Source organism: Cherax quadricarinatus, chromosome 36 (assembly GCF_038502225.1).
Source record: "Cherax quadricarinatus isolate ZL_2023a chromosome 36, ASM3850222v1, whole genome shotgun sequence".
NCBI classification, from domain to species: domain Eukaryota; kingdom Metazoa; phylum Arthropoda; class Malacostraca; order Decapoda; family Parastacidae; genus Cherax; species Cherax quadricarinatus.
This window is the reverse complement of record NC_091327.1, coordinates 7,130,875-7,151,802: the sequence shown is the minus strand read 5'-3', so window position 1 is coordinate 7,151,802 and position 20,928 is coordinate 7,130,875. Positions and strand designations below refer to the sequence as shown.

At 38.2% G+C, this 20,928-nt stretch overlaps 1 protein-coding gene across 2 annotated transcripts in view; it reads right to left on the bottom strand.

Moving 5' to 3' along the window:
• LOC128691314 (DNA-dependent protein kinase catalytic subunit) overlaps window positions 1–20,928 on the bottom strand; it is a 1,096,584-nt gene that overhangs the window by 67,963 nt on the left and 1,007,693 nt on the right. For both annotated transcript variants that reach the window (XM_070091676.1, XM_070091677.1), the window contains one exon: window positions 1,105–1,262. In XM_070091676.1, coding sequence (XP_069947777.1) covers window positions 1,105–1,262 — 158 coding nt within the window. The remainder of the gene's footprint in view (window positions 1–1,104; window positions 1,263–20,928) is intronic.

Genomic DNA, 20,928 nt, shown 5'->3' with positions numbered 1-20,928 from the left:
AAAAATTGGTAATTTGGCCAATTTCACACAAAATTAAAAAACTGCCAATTTAAAAATAGGGTTCAGAAAAAATATTTCCTTTGTTTATTAGTTATATCACTAGGACTCTCCTATATTATGATTGCTTTCCATTTAGAATTTACATTCACACACACACACACACAAAAAAAACTAATAAACAGATTTACTGTTATACAGACTACTGCATTATTGTAATAATTGAATAAATATCAGCAACAATCAAAAATTTCTGCTACTTTGAGCTCAATTTCAAGCTACTTTCAGTCCTCAAACTAATCAAATCATCTCAATTTCTGTAAAATATCTTCCATTCTATCAAATGTGACCAAGAAACCTAGAATACATCCATAAAAATCATATGAAAATACACCGCAAAGTCAACGTTTTAAACCAAACACACGGTCACAGTTCTTTCCCCATAAGCACTGCATGCTGCATGATTTTTTTAAAATGGTGCACACTTACACACAAACCTGCTCTCTTGTATCTAGGTCCAAATTTACTGCTCACAGTTTACTTATGTGAGCTGAGCTCATGGCGAAGTAGTACGGCACTGACACAGATTTCAGAGCTGTAGTACTATGGCACCCACCATGAATGGGTTAATGAAGAAAGGAAAGGTTGATGTAGTGGCTGGAATACCTCCAATTTCTGTTTTGGAAGATCTGATAATTAAATGGGTCTTTTCTTATAGTCAATGGAAAGCACAGCAAAATGACTGGTAATTGGTTTGGTTTGAGTAGATGAATATGTCAATAATAGGTCTCAAAGCAGGCTAAATTGCTCTTACATAAAGTGTTCCATGATCGTCAACCTTACGTCAGCATAATTCCATAAATTTATCATAAAATTTTGAATTTTTGGTGTTATTACCCTTTGAAAAACATTCTCCAACATCTTTGAAGATATTTTTTTTTTTTACAAAAATTGCAACAGAGAAGCATTTAATTTGGCATCATTGACAAGTTAAGGGTTAAGTTACACTTGTATTAAATACTTTATGTACAAAACTTGACATCACACTGGTCAGTCATGAGTAGATTACATAATAAATAAGTCATTCTACCTAAGCAGAAATCATACCTGTGCCTCTCTTCGTGATCTCCTTTCTTGTTCCAGTGTATCTCTTAGTTTGATCCTCCTCTCTTCTAACTTGGCAAAGTATATGGATTGCTTTTCACGATCCTGGTTCTTAACGAAACGTCGTCTTACCAGTCTGGACTGAGTTGTACTTGCAGAATCTGTAAATGCATAATTATAATATTTTGACTGGAAATTTGTCAACAGTTATAACCAACCATGAATTGGTTAATAAAGTTTTAACACATGAAAATTACTTTCCCATGGAAAATTTCATGACTCACTAAGAGTCTGTATAACCTCTATAACATTAGTCATACACTCTTACTTCACTTGTTTTTTTACCCAGCTAGTCAAATGTGTAATCTAAGCTCCTGTATGTGACTCATTAATAAATTGTGTAAACTATTTTGTATGAAATAATGAATAAATAACAAAAATAATCGTAAAAATTTGTTGGCACTTAGCAGCGGTAGACTAAGGTAAACCAGGCGATGGAGTGGGATGAACGACCCTGGAGTATACCTGGAGAGGGTTCCAGGGGTTCACACACACACACACACACACACATACACACATGCATGCATGCACACACACACACACACACACACACACACATGTATAGTATGTATAGACATGTATAGTATGCAAAATCATGGGGAAGATTATCAGGAGAAGAGTGGTGGAACACCTAGAAAGGAACGATCTCATCAACAGCAGCCAACATGGTTTCAGGGACGGGAAATCCTGTGTCACAAACCTACTGGAGTTCTATGACATGGTGACAGCAGTAAGACAAGAGAGAGAGGGGTGGGTGGATTGCATTTTCTTGGACTGCAAGAAGGCGTTTGACACAGTTCCACACAAGAGATTGGTGCAAAAACTGGAGGACCAAGCAGGGATAACAGGGAAGGCACTACAATGGATCAGGGAATACTTGTCAGGAAGACAGCAGCGAGTCATGGTACGTGGCGAGGTGTCAGAGTGGGCACCTGTGACCAGCGGGGTCCCACAGGGGTCAGTCCTAGGACCAGTGCTGTTTCTGGTATTTGTGAACGACATGACGGAAGGAATAGACTCTGAGGTGTCCCTGTTTGCAGATGACGTGAAGTTGATGAGAAGAATTCACTCGATCGAAGACCAGGCAGAACTACAAAGGGATCTGGACAGGCTGCAGACCTGGTCCAGCAATTGGCTCCTGGAGTTCAATCCCACCAAGTGCAAAGTCATGAAGATTGGGGAAGGGCAAAGAAGACCGCAGACAGAGTACAGTCTAGGGGGCCAGAGACTACAAACCTCACTCAAGGAAAAAGATCTTGGGGTGAGTATAACACCAGGCACATCTCCTGAAGCGCACATCAACCAAATAACTGCTGCAGCATATGGGTGCCTAGCAAACCTCAGAACAGGATTCTGACATCTTAATAAGGAATCATTCAGGACCCTGTACACCGTGTACGTTAGGCCCATATTGGAGTATGCGGCACCAGTTTGGAACCCACACCTAGCCAAGCACGTAAAGAAACTAGAGAAAGTGCAAAGGTTTGCAACAAGACTAGTCCCAGAGCTAAGAGGTATGTCCTACGAGGAGAGGTTAAGGGAAATCAACCTGACGACACTGGAGGACAGGAGAGATAGGGGGGACATGATAACGACATACAAAATACTGAGAGGAATTGACAAGGTGGACAAAGACAGGATGTTCCAGAGATTGGACACAGTAACAAGGGGACACAGTTGGAAGTTGAAGACACAGATGAATCACAGGGATGTTAGGAAGTATTTCTTCAGCCACAGAGTAGTCAGTAAGTGGAATAGTTTGGGAAGCGATGTAGTGGAGGCAGGATCCATACATAGCTTTAAGCAGAGGTATGATAAAGCTCACGGCTCAGGGAGAGTGACCTAGTAGTGATCAGTGAAGAGGCGGGGCCAGGAGCTCGGACTCGACCCCCGCAACCTCAACTAGGTGAGTACATACACACGCATGCACACACACACACACACACACACACATGCACACACACATGCATGCACACGCACACACACCAGGGGCCAGGAGCTATGATTCAATCCCTGCAACCACAGTAGGGCCCCACTTATATGGCAGGTTAGGTTCTAGGAGCGTTAATATGACATTACATCAGTGAATCCTTGGTGTTTGCCACACTGTTTGCTCTAGCTGGAGCTCAATTTAACTGGCGCTCCCACAAGGTACTAAGTGGGGCGCTACGTGTAAGAACGTATATATACGTTTGGACCGTTTAGGGATTAATGATACACTTTGTCACTTAACTGCTACAACTTTTATTTTAATGATACGTACTTCACTATTCACCGATTTTTGGCCTTTTCTCCACGCTTGTCACACTTTCATCTGCAAAGCATTTCAAGAAAAAACTGTCCAAGGAGGTTTGTTTCTTCCTCCCTTTCAGAAAGTTTTGGAAATAACTTATGCAAGTGTCATTAAATAGGTCCAGTGCACGACCATTTGAAACTTTCTCTGGGTGATACACACTTAATCTTATGTACACTTAATTGCTACACTGTTAATGATGCACTCTGTCACTTAACTGCTACAATTTTTATTTTAATGATACGTACTTCACTATTCACTGATTTTTGGCTTTTTCTCCACACTTGTCACACTTTCACCTGCAGAGCGTTTCAAGAAAAAACTGTTCAAGGAAGTTTATTTCTTCCTCCCTTTCAGAATGTTTTGGAAATAACTCATGCAAGTGTCATTAACCCTTTCAGGGTTTCAGCCGTACTAGTACGGCTTACGCACCAGGGTTTTTGACGTACTACTATGCCTAAAATCTAGCGCCCTCAAATCTAGTGAAAGAAAGCTGGTAGGCCTACATATGAAAGAATGGGTCTATGTGGTCAGTGTGTGCGGTATAAAAAAATCCTGCAGCACACAGTGCGTAATGAGAAAAAAAAAAACTTTGACCGTGTTTTTGGATTAAAACAGCGACTTTGCACTGTATTTTCGTATGGTATTTATTGGTGTATTCTAGTTTTCCTTGTTTCATTTTATAGAATGGAAGACATATTACAGAAATTGAGATGATTTTGACTGGTTTTACAATGAAAAGTACCTTGAAATTGAGCTCAAAGTAGCAGAAATGTTCGATTTTTACCAAAGTTCAAAAGTAAACAAATCATGCTATGTGTCCAATACACGTCAACTGGTGAGTCTAATATTCTTTCACAAGTGCGCTGATATTATTTATACCATTTCTACACCAATGCAGTAATCTGCATAACAGTAAATCTTCTATTTTTTGTGAGAATAAAAATTCAAAGTGGAAAGCAAAAGAATGTACGAGGGGCATGGGGATGTGACTAATGAACAGAGGAAATGTTATTTTAGTGCCAAGAATGTCTTTCTTGTTTATTCTGGACCCTGTTTGGAAATTGGCATCTTTTGAAATTTATATGAAACTGGCAAAATTGCTAAATTCTCACCACTGTATTGGATAGTTGAAATCGGTAAATAGGTGGATTCTTGTACTCATTTGATAGAAAAAATGGAGTTCTAGTGAAATAGTTATGTTTTTGTCGACAAGTACACTGGAATTGGCCAAAAATAGGGCTCAAAGTGGACAAAATTGCCGATGCGTAAACATTGTCGAGACCACTAACTTCGCGAGAGCATAATTCCATAAGTTTTCCATCAAATTTCATACTTTTCTTGTCATTATGATCGACCCTGAAAGGGTTAAATAGGTCCAGTGCACGAGCACTTGAAACTTTCTCTGGGTGTTTCCTTTCAATAAAGCTTGATAATCTCTCCCAGATTCCCAACATTTCCTTTATCTCACATGTAGAGGTATACTCTTCCATATCTTCCTCTTCTGCGGTACAAATGTCCTTCAAAACCTCCTGATGCTGCTGCTTATGTAGTTCATCTAACTCCTCCATCGTCAGCTCCTCGGAGTGTTCCTTGATGAGATCCTTCACATCTTCTTCATCCACCTCCAGGTCCATGACCTTTCCAAGGGACACAATCTCCTCCACCACTGGGTCTTTGAGTTCGAATCCTTCAAAGTCTCTTTTGGACACAACCTCAGGCCACAGCTTCTTCCACGCAGAGGTCAAGGTCCTCCTTGTAATACCCTGTCAGGCCATATTTATAATTTTGAGGCATATCACGATGTTATAGTGGTCCTCCCAGAACTCTCGAAGGGCCAAGTTCATGTTCTTTGTCACATCAAAGCAGTGGCGGAACAGGTGCTTGGTGAAGTTTCTTGAAATTGGAAATCACCTGCTGGTCCATGGGCTGCAGGATAGGGGTGGTGTTGGGTGGAAGGTAGAGAACCTTTATAAACTTGAACTCTTCGATTATGTCGTCTGCAATGTTCGGTGGGTGAGCAGGTGCATTGTCCAGGACGAGAAGGGCTTGCAGATTTAGGTTATTTTCCTGGAGATATTTCTTAACAGTAGGACCAGAGACCAGGTTTACCCACTCCACAAAGAACTGCCTGGTGACCCATGCCTTCGGGTTTGCCCTCTACATAACGTCCAGCTCTTCTTTTAGAATCTTATGCGACCTAAAGGCTCGGGGATTTTTCTGAATGATATACCAGCAGCGACTTGATCTTGCAGTCGCCACTTGCATTTGTGCACAGTGCAAGGGTTAACCTGCCCTTCATGGGTTTGTGGTCTGGCATCTTCTTCTCCTCTGCAGTTAGGTAAGTCCTCCTTGGCATCTTCTTCCAGAAGAGCCCTGTCTCATCACAGTTGAAGACTTGCTGAGGGATGTATTCTTCAGCTGCTAATACTTCTGCAAAAGTTTTGAGAAAACTCTCAGCTGCCTTCACATCAGAACTCGCTCCCTCACCATGCCTGACGACAGAGTGAATGTTGGTCCTCCTTTTAAACTTTTTGAACCAGCCCCAACTGGCTTTAAACGACATTTGCGATGCCTCGCCCGTTGAAGTGCCTGGGGTCTTCTGCAGCAAATCAGCATAAATGCCTCGTACCTTCTCATAGAAGATACCCTCAGTCACGGTATCTCCGGCGAGCTCCTTCTCCCTCAACCACATCAACAGCAGAGTCTCCATCTTTTCACTGAAAGAGGTCTAGTGTTTAGACATTATTTTAATGCCCTTTGCTGGCACTATAGCCTTTACAGACTCCTTGTGCTTTAGTATTGTACATAATGTAGAAGTAGTATGTTGGTACTGTCTGGCTAAGTCTTTAACCCTGGCACCTTGTGCATGTTTATCAATGATTTCCTGCTTTAAATCCATGGTAATCATCCTCTTTTTCTTCTCGGCACTGTGCTGTGGACTTGCTTTCTCAGGATCCATGGTTAGAAACAAGAAATTTTGTGAAATGACTGCATGAAACATGAGAAAAACAGGAGTATTTCTTTACCCTTGTGGTAAGCTCCGTAAGCACATGTGGACTGCTCATCTTTCTTTTGATATGCACCGCCGTCTTGCGGTGGCATGCTCAAACTAAATTATACATAGTACGTACATACACATTATTATAATTATTATTATAGTTGCATTACGTATTATATTATTACATTATTATATGTATTATTATTATTATTACGAATTACTATTTTTAATTAATACGTACGTATTCTTATAATAATAGAAGATTTACTGTTACGCAGACTACGGCATTATTGTAATAATTGTATAAATAATGTCAACAATTATTAGACTGGCCAGTTGGACACACACTGGACAATGACCATTTGTTTACTCTTGAACATTAGCAAAAATCAAACATTTCCAGTATGTACTTTGAGTTCAATTTCAAGGTACTTTTTCATCATGAAACCAATCAAAATCATATCTATTTCTGTAGTACAGTGGACCCCTGCCTTACGATATTAATCCATTCCTGAGAGCTCATCATAAGCTGAAATTATCGTTTGCCGAATTAATTTTCCCCATAAGAAATAATGGAAATCAAATTAATTCGTTCCTGACACCCCAAAGTATGAAAAAAAAAAAAATTTTACCCCATGAAATATTAATTTTAATACATACAAACTGAAGAAGACATGCACAATTACTACTCTACTAAGAAAAGAATACATGACACTTACCTTTATTGAAGATCTGGTGATGACTGATGGGATGGGAGAAGGGGAGAGTGTGGAAGTTATTGTTTAGAAGGGGAATCCCCTTCCATTAGTACTTGAGGTATCAAGTCCTTTTCCGGGGTTACTTCCCTTCTTCTTTTAATGCCACTAGGACCAGCTTGAGAGTCACTGGACCTCTGTTGCACAACAAATCTGTCCATAGAGCTCTGTACCTCCCGTTCCTTTAAGACTTTCCTAAAATGGGCCATAACATTGTCATTGTACAGGTTGCCAACACAGCTTGCAGTAGCTGTGTCAGGGCGATTTTCATCCATAAAGATCTGCAGTTCAACCCACTTCGCACACATTTCCTTAATCTTTGAAGTAGGCAACTTCCTCAATTTCTCTCTCCCCTCCTCTGAAGCAGTTTCCTCAGGTCTGGCCTCTTGCTGTTGAAGATGATCTTGCAGCTCATCAGTGGTTAGTTCTTCCTTGTCCTCCACCAACTCTTCCACATCCTCCCCACTAACCTCCAACCCCAAGGACTTCCCCAATGCCACAATGGATTCCACAACTGGCATATGCTTCCCAGGGTTAGCCCCAAACCCTTCAAAATCCCTTTCTTCTACACAGTGTGGCCACAGTTTCTTCCAAGCAGAGATCAAGGTCCTCTTAGTCACTCCCTCCCAAGAATTACCTATAAGGTTTACACAACTGAGGATACTAAAGTGATCTTTCCAAAACTCTCTTAGAGTCTATCGAGTGTCTGAGGTCACTTCAATGCACTTTTGAAACATAGCTTTCGTGTAGAGTTTTTTGAAGTTTGAAATGACTTGCTGGTCAATGGGCTGCAAGAGAGGAGTGGTATTAGGAGGCAAAAACTTGACCTTAATGAAGCTCATGTCCCCAGAAAGTCACTCTCCCAAGTCTGAAGGATGACCAGGAGCATTGTCTAATACCAGGAGGCACTTAAGGTCCAATTTCTTTTCCATTAGGTAATTTTTCACAGTGAGGGCAAATGCATTGTGTAACCAGTCATAGAAAAAGTCCCTAGTGACCAATGCCTTACTGTTTGCCCTCCACAGCACACACAAATTAGCCTTGAAGACATTGTTTTGCTTGAACACTCTGGGAGTTTCAGAGTGATACACCAATAAAGGCTTCACTTTGCAATCACCACTAGCATTAGCACACATCAAAAGAGTAAGCTTGTCTTTTATAGGCTTATGTCCTAGGAGTGCCTTTTCCTGCTGAGTAATGTAGGTCCTGCTTGGCATTTTCTTCCAAAACAAGCCTGTTTCACTGCAACTAAACACTTGTTCAGGTTTCAATTCCTCACTGTCTATGCACTCCTTGAATTCCTTCACATATTTTTCAGCCGCTTTTTGGTCCGAACTGGCAGCCTCACTATGCCTTATCACACTATGTATGCCACTACGATTCTTAAATCTCTCAAACCAACCTTTGCTGGCCTTAAATTCACTCACATCACCACTAGTTGCAGGCATTTTTCTAATTAAATCATCATGCAACTTCCTAGCCTTTTCACATATGATTGCTTGAGAGATGCTATCTCCTGCTATCTGTTTCTCGTTTATCCACACCAATAACAGTCTCTCAACATCATCTATCAATGGCGATCTCTGTTTCAAAAACAAAGTTGCAGCTTTTGCAAGAACAGCTTCCTTATTGCCGTTTTGTTGGCCACAATAGTAGCGATGGTTGATTGGGGTTTGGTATACAGCCTGGCCAGCTACGAGACACTCGCTCCACTTTCGTACTTAGCAATTATCTCTTTCTTCATTTCCAAAGTAATTTTCACCCTTTTTACCACAGGGTTGGCACTACAAGAGTTATCAAAGTGCTCCTTCAGTTATCAAAGTGTTCCTTCAGTTATCAAAGTGTTCCTTCAGTTATCAAAGTGTTTCTTCAGTTATTAAAGTGTTTCTTCAGTTATCAAAGTGTTCCTTCAGTTATCAAAGTGTTCCTTCAGTTATCAAAGTGTTTCTTCAGTTATTAAAGTGTTTCTTCAGTTATCAAAGTGTTCCTTCAGTTATCAAAGTGTTCCTTCAGTTATCAAAGTGTTTCTTCTTGGGGCCCATGGTGACTTATTTTGCAGTTACAAGCACTAAAAACACTGTGATAATATGAAATGTACCGAATGTATGCTTAGATGTGACCACACTGGCTGGCTTGTAAACACTGGCACCCACGGGGCAGCTGAGGCCACACGTGGGGCACGTCCCAGACGAATCATGTAAGGCGAGTTTTTTATAGTGAGGTGAGGCAAAATTTTTGCGTTCAAATGATTCGTATGGCGGATTTAACGTAACGCGATGTGTTCATAAGGCGGGGGTCCACTGTATATCTTCCATTCTATCAAATGAAACCAAAAAACGAGAATACAACCATAAAAACCATACAAAAATATACCGCTAGGGGCAACTAATGGCTGGAAGTGAACTCCGCTATTTATTCTTATTATTATTATTATTACGTATTCTATTATATTATACTATTATTATTATACATATTATTATTATTATTATTATTATTATTATGTACTATTATTATTACAATATAAAGGAGGTGACCAAGCTGACTTGAATAACAAGGAACAACAACAACAACAACAAACATGGCTGACTCCCCCTCCAACTCCACTCCCTTCAAAGGATTCACCCATGATAACTCAGGTATGATTATTCCTGACAATATCAAGGACTACATCGTTGCTCTAGAAAATGAAATCAAAGATATCAAAGCAACACTCGAGCGACGAGAATCCAAGATAACCAACCTCGAGAATAAGATCCAAAACCTTGAAGAGAAGATTACATCGGGAAGTGTTGACACAGAAAATACTCTAAAAGCAGCTATAGCCAGTCACACTGAGCAAATAACAACAATAAATATGAAGGTTGAAGAAGCAATCAAGGACTGGAATCAGAACATGCACACTCGACTAAATGAATACCTTGATTTCCAAGACGACAAAACTGAACAAGATAAGTTGTCTGATGCAGTAATAATAAACAGTCCACACATTCCTAGTGACATAACACAAGCACAGTGCAAAGAAACTGCTATCAGGATAATACAGAACCACGTACAAGTCATCGTGCAAAACAATGAAATCAAAGAAACACGTTTGCTAGGAAAACCAGGAAGTAAACACAGTATAATGATCCGACTTCATTCATACGATAAAAGAAAGGACCTAATTAAATCAGCAATTACAATGAAAAATGGAGTGTACATAAATGAGTGTCTAACAAAAAAATGTCAAAACCTTCTGTTCAGGCTGAGAAAACTTAAACAGGAAAACAAAATACATCAGTGTTTCACGCGAGATGGGAAAATACTAGTAAGGAAAACATCAACAGGACAACAATATACTATCTCAAATGAACACGATTTCTCTACCTTCCTTAGAAAAGCTGACATTTCTGTAACAGATTAGATAAGTGCCCTTAATACATATATACGTGTGGTGCATATAGTGTACGTTACTATTATATTGTACATTATTATTTTTATTATTTTTCATCACTAGCTAATGAAATACCTCCAATACTCTATACTTCTTTCTTACTGCTATTAATTGCTCATAATTTTAAATTACAAGTCAAATCTTACTCCAAATTAATAATATTCATTATTCTTACCTGTCCATTTAATTTTGTTTATCACTACTTGTTTTTTTAGTCACTTTTCATTGTGTATGCAATTAGTGTATATTCCAATTACTTTTTTGCAAGTACCAAAACTATCTTTTGCTAGCTAGTACCAACTACCTCATTTTTTTTTTACTTTTATTGTGCAATAAACTGCTCAATTTATTTAATATTACAAATCAGATCTTACTCCTAAACCAATATTATTTCATAGTGACCACCTGTCCATTTAACTTTGTTTACCATTACTTAATTTTAGTCCCTTATATATTTTCTCCTTTATTTTAGCTTTATATAACTACCCTAGTTTATACATTCACAATTGTTAAAATAATCAAGGTGCTATTCTCAGGTGCTAAAGTAGAATAAGTTCACAATTTTGCCATTATATTCCAAAGCTCATTTATTTGATTACCACTTTATTGTTCACCACAACTTACATTAGTCCCTTTTATATTATTATTTTATACTATAATTCTAACTTTAAAGAATTACCTTTATAGTACTACCTACTATCATATTCCCAAGCTCCATTATTTGATTATCACTTTATTTGTATTAATCCCTTTTATATTGTCTCCTTTATTTTAGCTTAAGAAAAAAAAAAAAAAAAAAACTACCTTAGCTCATCATTTTACATTTGTTAAATAATTCAGGTGCTATTTTTTAGCTTAAGACTATTTACTTTGTTTTATACTTAATTCTAACTATAGATTCACTACAAATCTTATGATTACAAGCATTGATCCTGATACCAACCTCTTATTTAATGACTTAAATGAATCAAACAGTTACTGTAATTACTACACTGCAGAACAATCAAAGGCACTTCTCAGTGCCAACAACAACATAACTATCTTTAACTACAATATCAGATCTTTAAGCAAGCATTACGATGACCTCATAGCATTACTAAATTCCTTACATGCCAATATGTCCATCATTACACTAACTGAAACCTGGCTAAAGCCTGATAGTACAGATGTCTATGCCATTCCTGGTTACACAGCCATACACAACTGTAGGCCAGACCAACAAGGGGGTGGCACAGCCATATACTACTCAGACCAACTAGAATGTATCACTAATACTTGCACAAGGGATGAACATGGGGAATATATAATAGCCAAATTCAAATCCAAATACCTACAAAAACCTCTCACATTGATAAACATTTACAGAGTTCCACAGTCAAACATTAGCCAATTTAGTCAAAACCTAGGAAGTATGATAACTGATGCACGCATGAACAAAGATCACTTACTACTCTCAGGTGACTTCAATATAAATCTCCTGCAAGACCAGGACCCACACGTTACTGAATTCACAAACACAATGAGTAACTGTATGTTGCTACCAACAGTAACAAAACCTACAAGAGTTACAGAGACTAGTGTTTCCCTACTTGACCACATCTGGACCAACACCATATCCCCTTTAAAATCAGGCATAATTACAGATAATACCACAGACCACTACCCTACTTTTCTCATAACAACTCTTGGTAAATTACCCCAAGACACTACTAAAGTCACCTTCAGACTTCACAATGAGGCAGCCATTAATAACTTCACAACAGCAGTAGCAAACATTGACTGGCACACTGAGCTAGAAATCTATACAGATATTGACGAATGTATTAATAATTTTCTAAAAAAGACCCAATACCTCTATAACAAGCACTGCCCTAAAAAAACTAAACAGATGACAGCTAAGAGACTGAACAGTCCCTGGTTAACACCCAGCATTCTCAAATCCATAAATACAAAACACCAATATGAAAAACAGTACAGAATGGGTCACATAACCAGAGACCAAACAAAACGTTACTCGTCAATCCTAACCAGCCTGATAAGAAGGGCAAAAAAATTGTATTATGAGAACAGATTATCCAACTTACGAGGTGATATAAAAAAGACCTGGAAAACCCTATCAGAAATTCTAGGAACAAAAAAGATATCACGAAATAGCGAAATAAAATTAGCAAAATCAGATGAACCCCAACTCCCACCAACAGAAACAGCAAACAGACTCAATGACTTCTTCTCCAGTATAGGACAAAACCTTGCCAATAAAATCCCAAGCTCTGATACCCCACCAAATGACTACCTCACTGGCAACTACCCGAACACACTGTTCCTAGCTCCGACTAACCCATACGAAGTCTCCCTTATTATCAACACGCTAAAAAACAAGGCAGGAGATTTAAATACCTTACCACCCTTTATATACAAAAAAGTGTCACAAGTGCTATCACCAATCATTGCAACACTCTTTAACAAATCCATTGAATCCTCCACCTTCCCTACAGTACTCAAAATAGCAAGGGTCACCCCGATCCACAAAGGAGGAGACCAAACAGAGTTGAATAACTATAGGCCAATATCCAACTTACACCCTCTCTCAAAAATCTTCGAAAAATTAATTCATAAACGAATCTACTCCTACCTTATCTCCCAAAACATACTCAACCCCTGCCAATTTGGATTCAGGCCAAATAAAAATACTAATGATGCTATTATACACATGCTAGAACATATATACACTGCAATAGAGAAAAAAGAAGTCCCACTGGGGATCTTCATTGACTTACGTAAAGCTTTTGATACAGTTAACCATGACTTGCTCCACGTAAAATTGTCACACTATGGTATAAGAGGGCACTCCCTCAACTACCTCAAGTCATACCTCAGCAACAGAAGCCAATATGTGTATGCAAATGGGGCAAACTCTTCTGCACAACCAATTACAGTTGGTGTCCCACAGGGAAGTGTCCTTGGCCCTCTTCTCTTTCTCGTATACATAAATGACCTACCAAATGCTTCGCAATTACTCAAACCCACACTATTTGCAGATGACACTACATACGTCTTCTCCCACCCGAGCCCAGTCACGCTAGCCAATACTGTAAATACCGAATTACAGAAAATATCTACCTGGATGAGGACTAACAAACTTACACTAAACATTGACAAAACCTACTTCATTCAGTTTGGTAACAGAGCTACAGATGTCCCTCTTAACATAATGATAAACGGATCACCTATCACAAAGCTAACAGAGGGAAAATTCTTAGGAATCCACCTTGATAATAGACTCAAATTTCATACACATATACAACAAATTTCTAAGAAAATTTCCAAGACTGTAGGCATACTATCGAAGATACGGTACTATGCTCCACAGTCAGCCCTCCTGGCCCTATATCACTCTCTTATTTACCCCTATCTCACCTATGGAATTTGTGCATGGGGCTCAACAACAAGTAACCATCTCAGACCACTAATTACCCAACAAAAGGCTGCAGTTAGAATGATAACAAATTCTCACTATAGGCAGCACACTCCACCAATATTCAATACACTAAACCTACTCACCATACAAAACATTCATACTTATTACTGCACCTATTACATACATAGAACACTTAACTCTGATATTAACCCTCCCCTCAAACATCTCCTTGCCAACCTCAACAGAACACATGACCATAACACAAGGCACAGATCACTCTTTGATGTTCCTCGTGTCCATCTCACACTATGCAAAAACTCAATGCACATAAAAGGCCCTAAAATCTGGAACTCATTACCTGTAAATATAAAAGAAACACTACCTGTTTATAAATTCAAGTCTCTTCTCAAAGATCACTTACTCACTCAAAACCAAATAAATACTGAATAACTGAACCTTATAAATTGTATATCTTAAATGTTTCTCACAATTATATCACATAAATGTTAAACCTAAAACCCAATCTAACTTTATTATTTTTTAAATACACTACCTAACAGAATACTCCATTCTACTGAATGTACAACAATGCATACAACCATATGACCTGTCTTTGTAATACTCACTTGTGCTTTATAGTAATCTGTTTACATTAAAGTTTTATCACTGATGTCATCATTGCTTAGTTCATCTTAAGTTAATTTTAAGCCAGCCCGTAATGCTATGCATAGTATAAGTGGCTTTGGCATGCTGCTCTTACCTGTATTTTTTGTACCTCTGTATGTGTGCTCAAATTTTTAAATAAATAAATAAATAAATAAATAAATAGACCAATATCTAACTTACCACTGCTCTCTAAAATCTTTGAAAAATTAATTCATAGACGGATCTATTCCTACCTCATCTCACACAACATATTAAACTCTTGTCAGTTTGGATTCAGGAATAATAAAAGCACAAATGATGCTATCATACACATGCTAGAACTAATATATACTGCACCTGAAAAGAAAGAAGTCCCGCTGGGCATTTTCATTGATTTACGAAAAGCTTTCGATACAGTTGACCATTAACTGCTGTACTCCAAATTAATGCACTATGGTATCAGAGGCCACTCCCTCAACTACCTAAAATCATACCTTAGTAACAGAACTCAATATTTGTATGCAAATGATGCAAACTCTTCCACCCAACCAATCACAGTAGGAGTCCCACAAGGAAGCGTCCTTGGACCACTCCTCTTTCTCATCTACATCAATGATCTACCATAGCCTTAAGTTCCGGACACACATACAACAAATCACCAAGAAAATCTCCAGGACTGTAGGCATATTATCAAAGAAAAGGTACTACGTTCCACAATCAGCTCTCCTGGCACTGTACCATTCACTCATATACCCTTATCTAACATATGGAATTTGTGCATGGGGATCAACAACATCCAATCACCTAATAACCCAGCAAAAGCAGCAGTAAAAATGATAACAAATTCCCACTCCCGCCAGCATACTCCACCAATTTTCAAAAGTCTGAATCTGCTCACCATTAACCCCTTCAGGGTCCAAGGCCAAAATCTTAAGTGGTGCTCCAGTGTCCAAGAAATTTTGAAAAAAAAAAAAAAAAAAAAAAATTATTTTTTCTTACAGAATTAAAGAGTATATTTTTGTGAAGGTAATAAGACAATTTTTTTTTTTTCTGATCAGTACTTACCGAGATACAGTGGTAGGAAGTTGACCCAAAATGACCGGGTGGCGGCAACATCAGTGACTTCCCCAAAATCCCATTTTTTTTATTTTACATTTTTTGTACTTTTTCTTTTCTAATTTTTTTTCTTTTTCTAATAACATTTGTGGCCTGTGAGACCAGTATAATGTATATTGTATAAGTGTACACTCATTGTATTCCATGCAATAACTGCACTAATTTGTTTATCATTATATTGCTTACAAAACTTGTTTACAAGTTTATTGTAAACAAAATGATGAAAATATTAGTGCAATTATTGTGTTGAATACAATGGTACCATATGGTACAATGGTGCCATAGGGTGCAATTGTACCATATGGTACAATGGCACTATATGATACAATGGTACCATATGGTACAATATGGCACAATGGCACATGATACAATGGTACCATATGATACAATGGCACCATATGGTACAATGGCACCATTTGGTACAATGGTACTATATGATACAATGGTACCATATAGTGCAATGGTACCTTATGGTAGAATATGGTGTAATGGTACCATATGGTGTAATGGTGCCATATGGTACCATATGATGCAATGGTACCATATGGTACATTGTACCATACAGTACAATGATACCATATGGTTCATTGTACCATATGGTACTGTTGTATTCAACACAATAAACACACTAATATTTTGATTATTATTTTGTTTACAATAGATGTTTACAACAAAAATATGCAAAAATGTTATATATTAGTAATGTTCTATTATATATTTACAAGTGTACAGGAACTTGACGTGTTCCTTGAGGTGGATGACAAAGCACTTTGTCTGGGAAACTGCGGAGTCAGTAGCTAGCTTGCCTCGCCACTCACTCAGTCTTGGCTGGTGTCTCATGCCACCAACACCTATTGACCATATGGTACACGGTATCATATGTTACAGGGTACCATATGGTACATTGTACTATATGGTATAAGGTACCATGCAGTACAGGATAACATATGGTACAGGGTACCATATGGTACAGGGTACCATATGGTACAGGGTACCATATGGCACAGGGTACCATATGGTACAGGGTACCATACAGTACAGGACACCATATGGTACAGATACAGGGATAACTATGGAAATAAGTCACCCTGACTTTTTTGGGTTATCCTAGGATTTTATACGTATGCTGCTATGTATGATAATCTATGTAATTGTATTTCTGTACACCTGAATAAACTTACTCAAGTGCATGTGCCATCATAAGTAAGTTTATTTAGTTATAAACAAATAAAGTTACATAGAATATCATACTTAGCAGCATATGTTTGGAGAACCTAGGATAACCCAAAAAAGTCAGACAGATTTATTTCCATTAGGGTCCCTGTACCCTGTACCATATGGTATAATGTACCATATGGTACAATGTGCTATATGGTACATTGTACCATATGGTACCATTGTACCATATGATACCATTGTACCATATACCATTGTATGACAAGGCATCATTGTACCATATGGTACCATATGGTACAATGGTACCATATGGTTCAAAACCATAGAATTCGTCTTCAGCTCCACTTTCATCAGTCTTAGAACTGTAAGTTGTGACGAGGAGAGTCAGAATTCGCCCAGAGAGTGAGTGGGGAGTGAGAGCTTCCTTGCCGCCAGGCACTATGAACAAAGCTACTTTGCCGGCGTTCGCACAATGCCATGTGGGCGTCCAGATTTTTTCTATGGTGTGCACAATGACCACCCAGACCCATTCTCTTAGATGTAGGCCTACCAGCCTTCTTGTGCTAAATTTGACAGCGCTAGAATTTTGGCGTAGATCTATGGTTTGGACCCTGAACGTAAAGCCGTAGATCTATGGGATGGACCCTGAAAGGGTTAAGAACATCCATACTTATTCATGTGCGTACTACATACACAGAACAATACATGCAAATATAAACCCTCCACTCAAACTTCTCCTCACCAATCTAAACAGGACACATGACCACAACACAAGATCTCTTTATGATATACCTCGTGTCCATATCACACTGTGTAAAAAGTCTATGCACATAAAGGGCCCCAAAATATGGAATTCATTACCAGAAGATATTAAAGTAACCCAGTCTGAAAATCAATATAAGATTCTTCTCAAAAGCCACTTAATCACCCTAGACTAAATGCTAAATACTCAGTACACACATACTCACCTATGTACTCCCACATCATAACTGAAACAATCACTTTGAACCTTTTATCCATTGTTGACAGGAATATAATTGAACTATTGTTTTCTCAAAAAGTATGTTCGAATATAAATATACATATCTTTGTATTTTGATTCATTCATAATTAATATTCTACTGTACAACTATGAAATAATTACTATCCTACTGTACAACTACGATATACTCCTTAGTGTTAAGTAGACTGTAAGCCAATAATGTTAAGTTGGCCCATAATGCCTAGGCATAATAGAGGCTCTCTTTGCATTGCAACCCACTAGTGTAAATATAAAATCTCAATGTACTGTTTGCAAAGACATAAAATAAATAAATAAATAAATAAATAAATAAATAATTTGTAATTTTTATTCACACAAAAAATACAAGATTTACTGTTAAGCCTTATTGCAATAATTGTATAAATAATGTCAACCCATTCACGACTGCATACTGGAATGGACACAGTCTTGATACTTCTGCTTACACTTAAGTCACACCACACATGCATGTACATGCTTATATATACACACCCACCTGTGTTTTCTTCTATTTTCTTATGAGTTCTTGTTCTTGTTATGCCTTATTGCAATAATTGTATAAATAATGTGAACCCATTCACGAGTGCATACTGGAATGAACATAGTCAAGTAAACGAGTATTTCTCCCTCATTGAGTTCAATTTCAAGGTACTTTCGTCGTGAAAGCAATCAAAATCATATCTATTTCTGTAATATATCTTCCATTCTATCCAATGAGACCAAAAAAATGAGAATACAACCATAAAAACCATACGATAATACCGCTAAGGGGTGGCTAATTGCTGAGAAGTGAACTCCATTATTTATGCTCCAATTTCTTTCATTTTTGGTGTAAGTTAAGAAACATCTTTCCATCATACATTGCCCAAGTTTCAATAAGATAGTCCAACACACAATTCCCTAGATCAAGAGCAAGAGCCCCTTACCAGTGTCAAGGAACCTCCCTTGAGGTCTGCTTGCTTATGGAAATTTTGCTTGCATATGGAAGCAAAAAATCAACCCATCGACTGCTCGTATTTGGAAAAACTCGCACGTGGATGCTCTCGCAAGTAGAGGTTTCACTGTATTATAGAGCAATCGTAGTATACAATTTTTTTATATTGTTTGTGTAAACAAGTTTTGTAAACAATATGATGATACCAGTGTTTCTGCTATACAGTGGACCCCCGCCTTACGATGGCATCGCGTTATGTTAAATCCGCCATATGATACATTTGAACGCAAAAATTTTGCCTCACCTCACGCTAAAAAACTCGCTTCACGCGATTCGTCCGGGACGCGTCCCACGTGTGGCCTCAGCGCCAGTGTTTACAAGCCAGCCAGTGTGGTCGCAACCACGTATACATTTGGTACATTTCATCTTATCTCAGTGTTTTTGTCCTCGTAACTGCAAAATAAGTCACCATGGGCCCAAAGAAAGCTTCTAGTGCCAACCCTGTGGTAAAAAGGGTGAGAATTATTATGGAAATTAAGAAAGATTTTGAAGGGTTTGGGGCTAACCCTGAGAAGCCTATGCCAGTTGTGGAATCCATTGTGCCTACTTCATAGATTAAGGAAACCTTTAAGGATGAAAAGCACCCTAACGCAGCTATTGCAAGCTGTGTTGGTGACTATTACAATGACAATGTTGTGGCCCATGTCAGGCAAATCTTAAAGGAACGGGAGGTACAGAGTTCTATGGACAGATTTGTTGTGCGACAGAGGTCCAGTGACTCTCAAGCTGGTCCTAGTGGCATTAAAAGAAGAAGGGAAGTAACCCCGGAAAAGGACTTGATACCTTAAGTCCTAATGGAAGGGGATTCCCCTTCTAAACATTAACAACTACCACACTCTCCCCTCCTCCCATGCTATCAGTCATCACCAGATCTTCAATAAAGGTAAGTGTCATGTATTCTATTCTTAGTAGAGTATTAATTGTGCATGTCTTCTTAAGTTTGTGTGTATTAAAATTAATATTTCATGTGGTAAATTTTTTTTTTTTCAGACTTTTGGGTGTCTTGCACGGATTAATTTAATTTCCATTGTTTCTTATGGGGAAAATTAATTCACCTTACGATAATTTCGGCTCACGATGAGCTCTCAGGCACGGATTAATATCGTAAGGCGGGGATCCACTGTAATTGTGTTACATTCAACAAATGTATATATGAACATTGCACCATACTTTGGTCTCACAGGCCACATAAGTTATGTGAAAAAATAAAATAGTGAAAAAAAAAACAAGAAACCTTCGAATGCAGGTAAACCAAATTTTACCGGGTGAGCGGCAGTCGCCGCCGTTGCCGTATGCAGCTCATTTTCTGCCAACTTTACACCTCTGTATGTCAGTAAGTATCGATGGCAATTTTTTTTTTTTTTTTTTTTTTGGGGGGGGGGGGGGGGGGGGGGGATTAAAACAATCAGAAAAATTACCTTAACATTTTCATAAGAAAAAAGATTTTTTTTTCGAATATTTTTCGACACCAAGAGACACTTCAAGATTTGGGGTTTCAACAGTCAAAGGGTTAATGCACCATTCACCCTTTTTCCGTCATCAATTTTATGGTTAACCTCGTCCATTATAAACTCATCTGCTGACAAATCTACTCCCAAATATCTGAACACATTCACTTCTTCCATACTCCCTCCTTCCAATGTGATATCCAATTTTTCTTTACTCCTTTGATACCCTCATCATCTTACTCTATTCCAAGTTCACTTTTAACTTTATTCTTATACACACCCTACCAAACTCATTCACTGATCTTTGCAACTTCTCTTTGGAATCTCCCAACAGCATAGAATCATTAGCACAAAATAACTGTGTCAACTCCCATTTTGTATTTGATTCCCCACAACTAAATCCCACCCCACTCCCTAACACCCTAGCATTTACTTCTTTTACAACGCCATCTATAAATATATTAAAC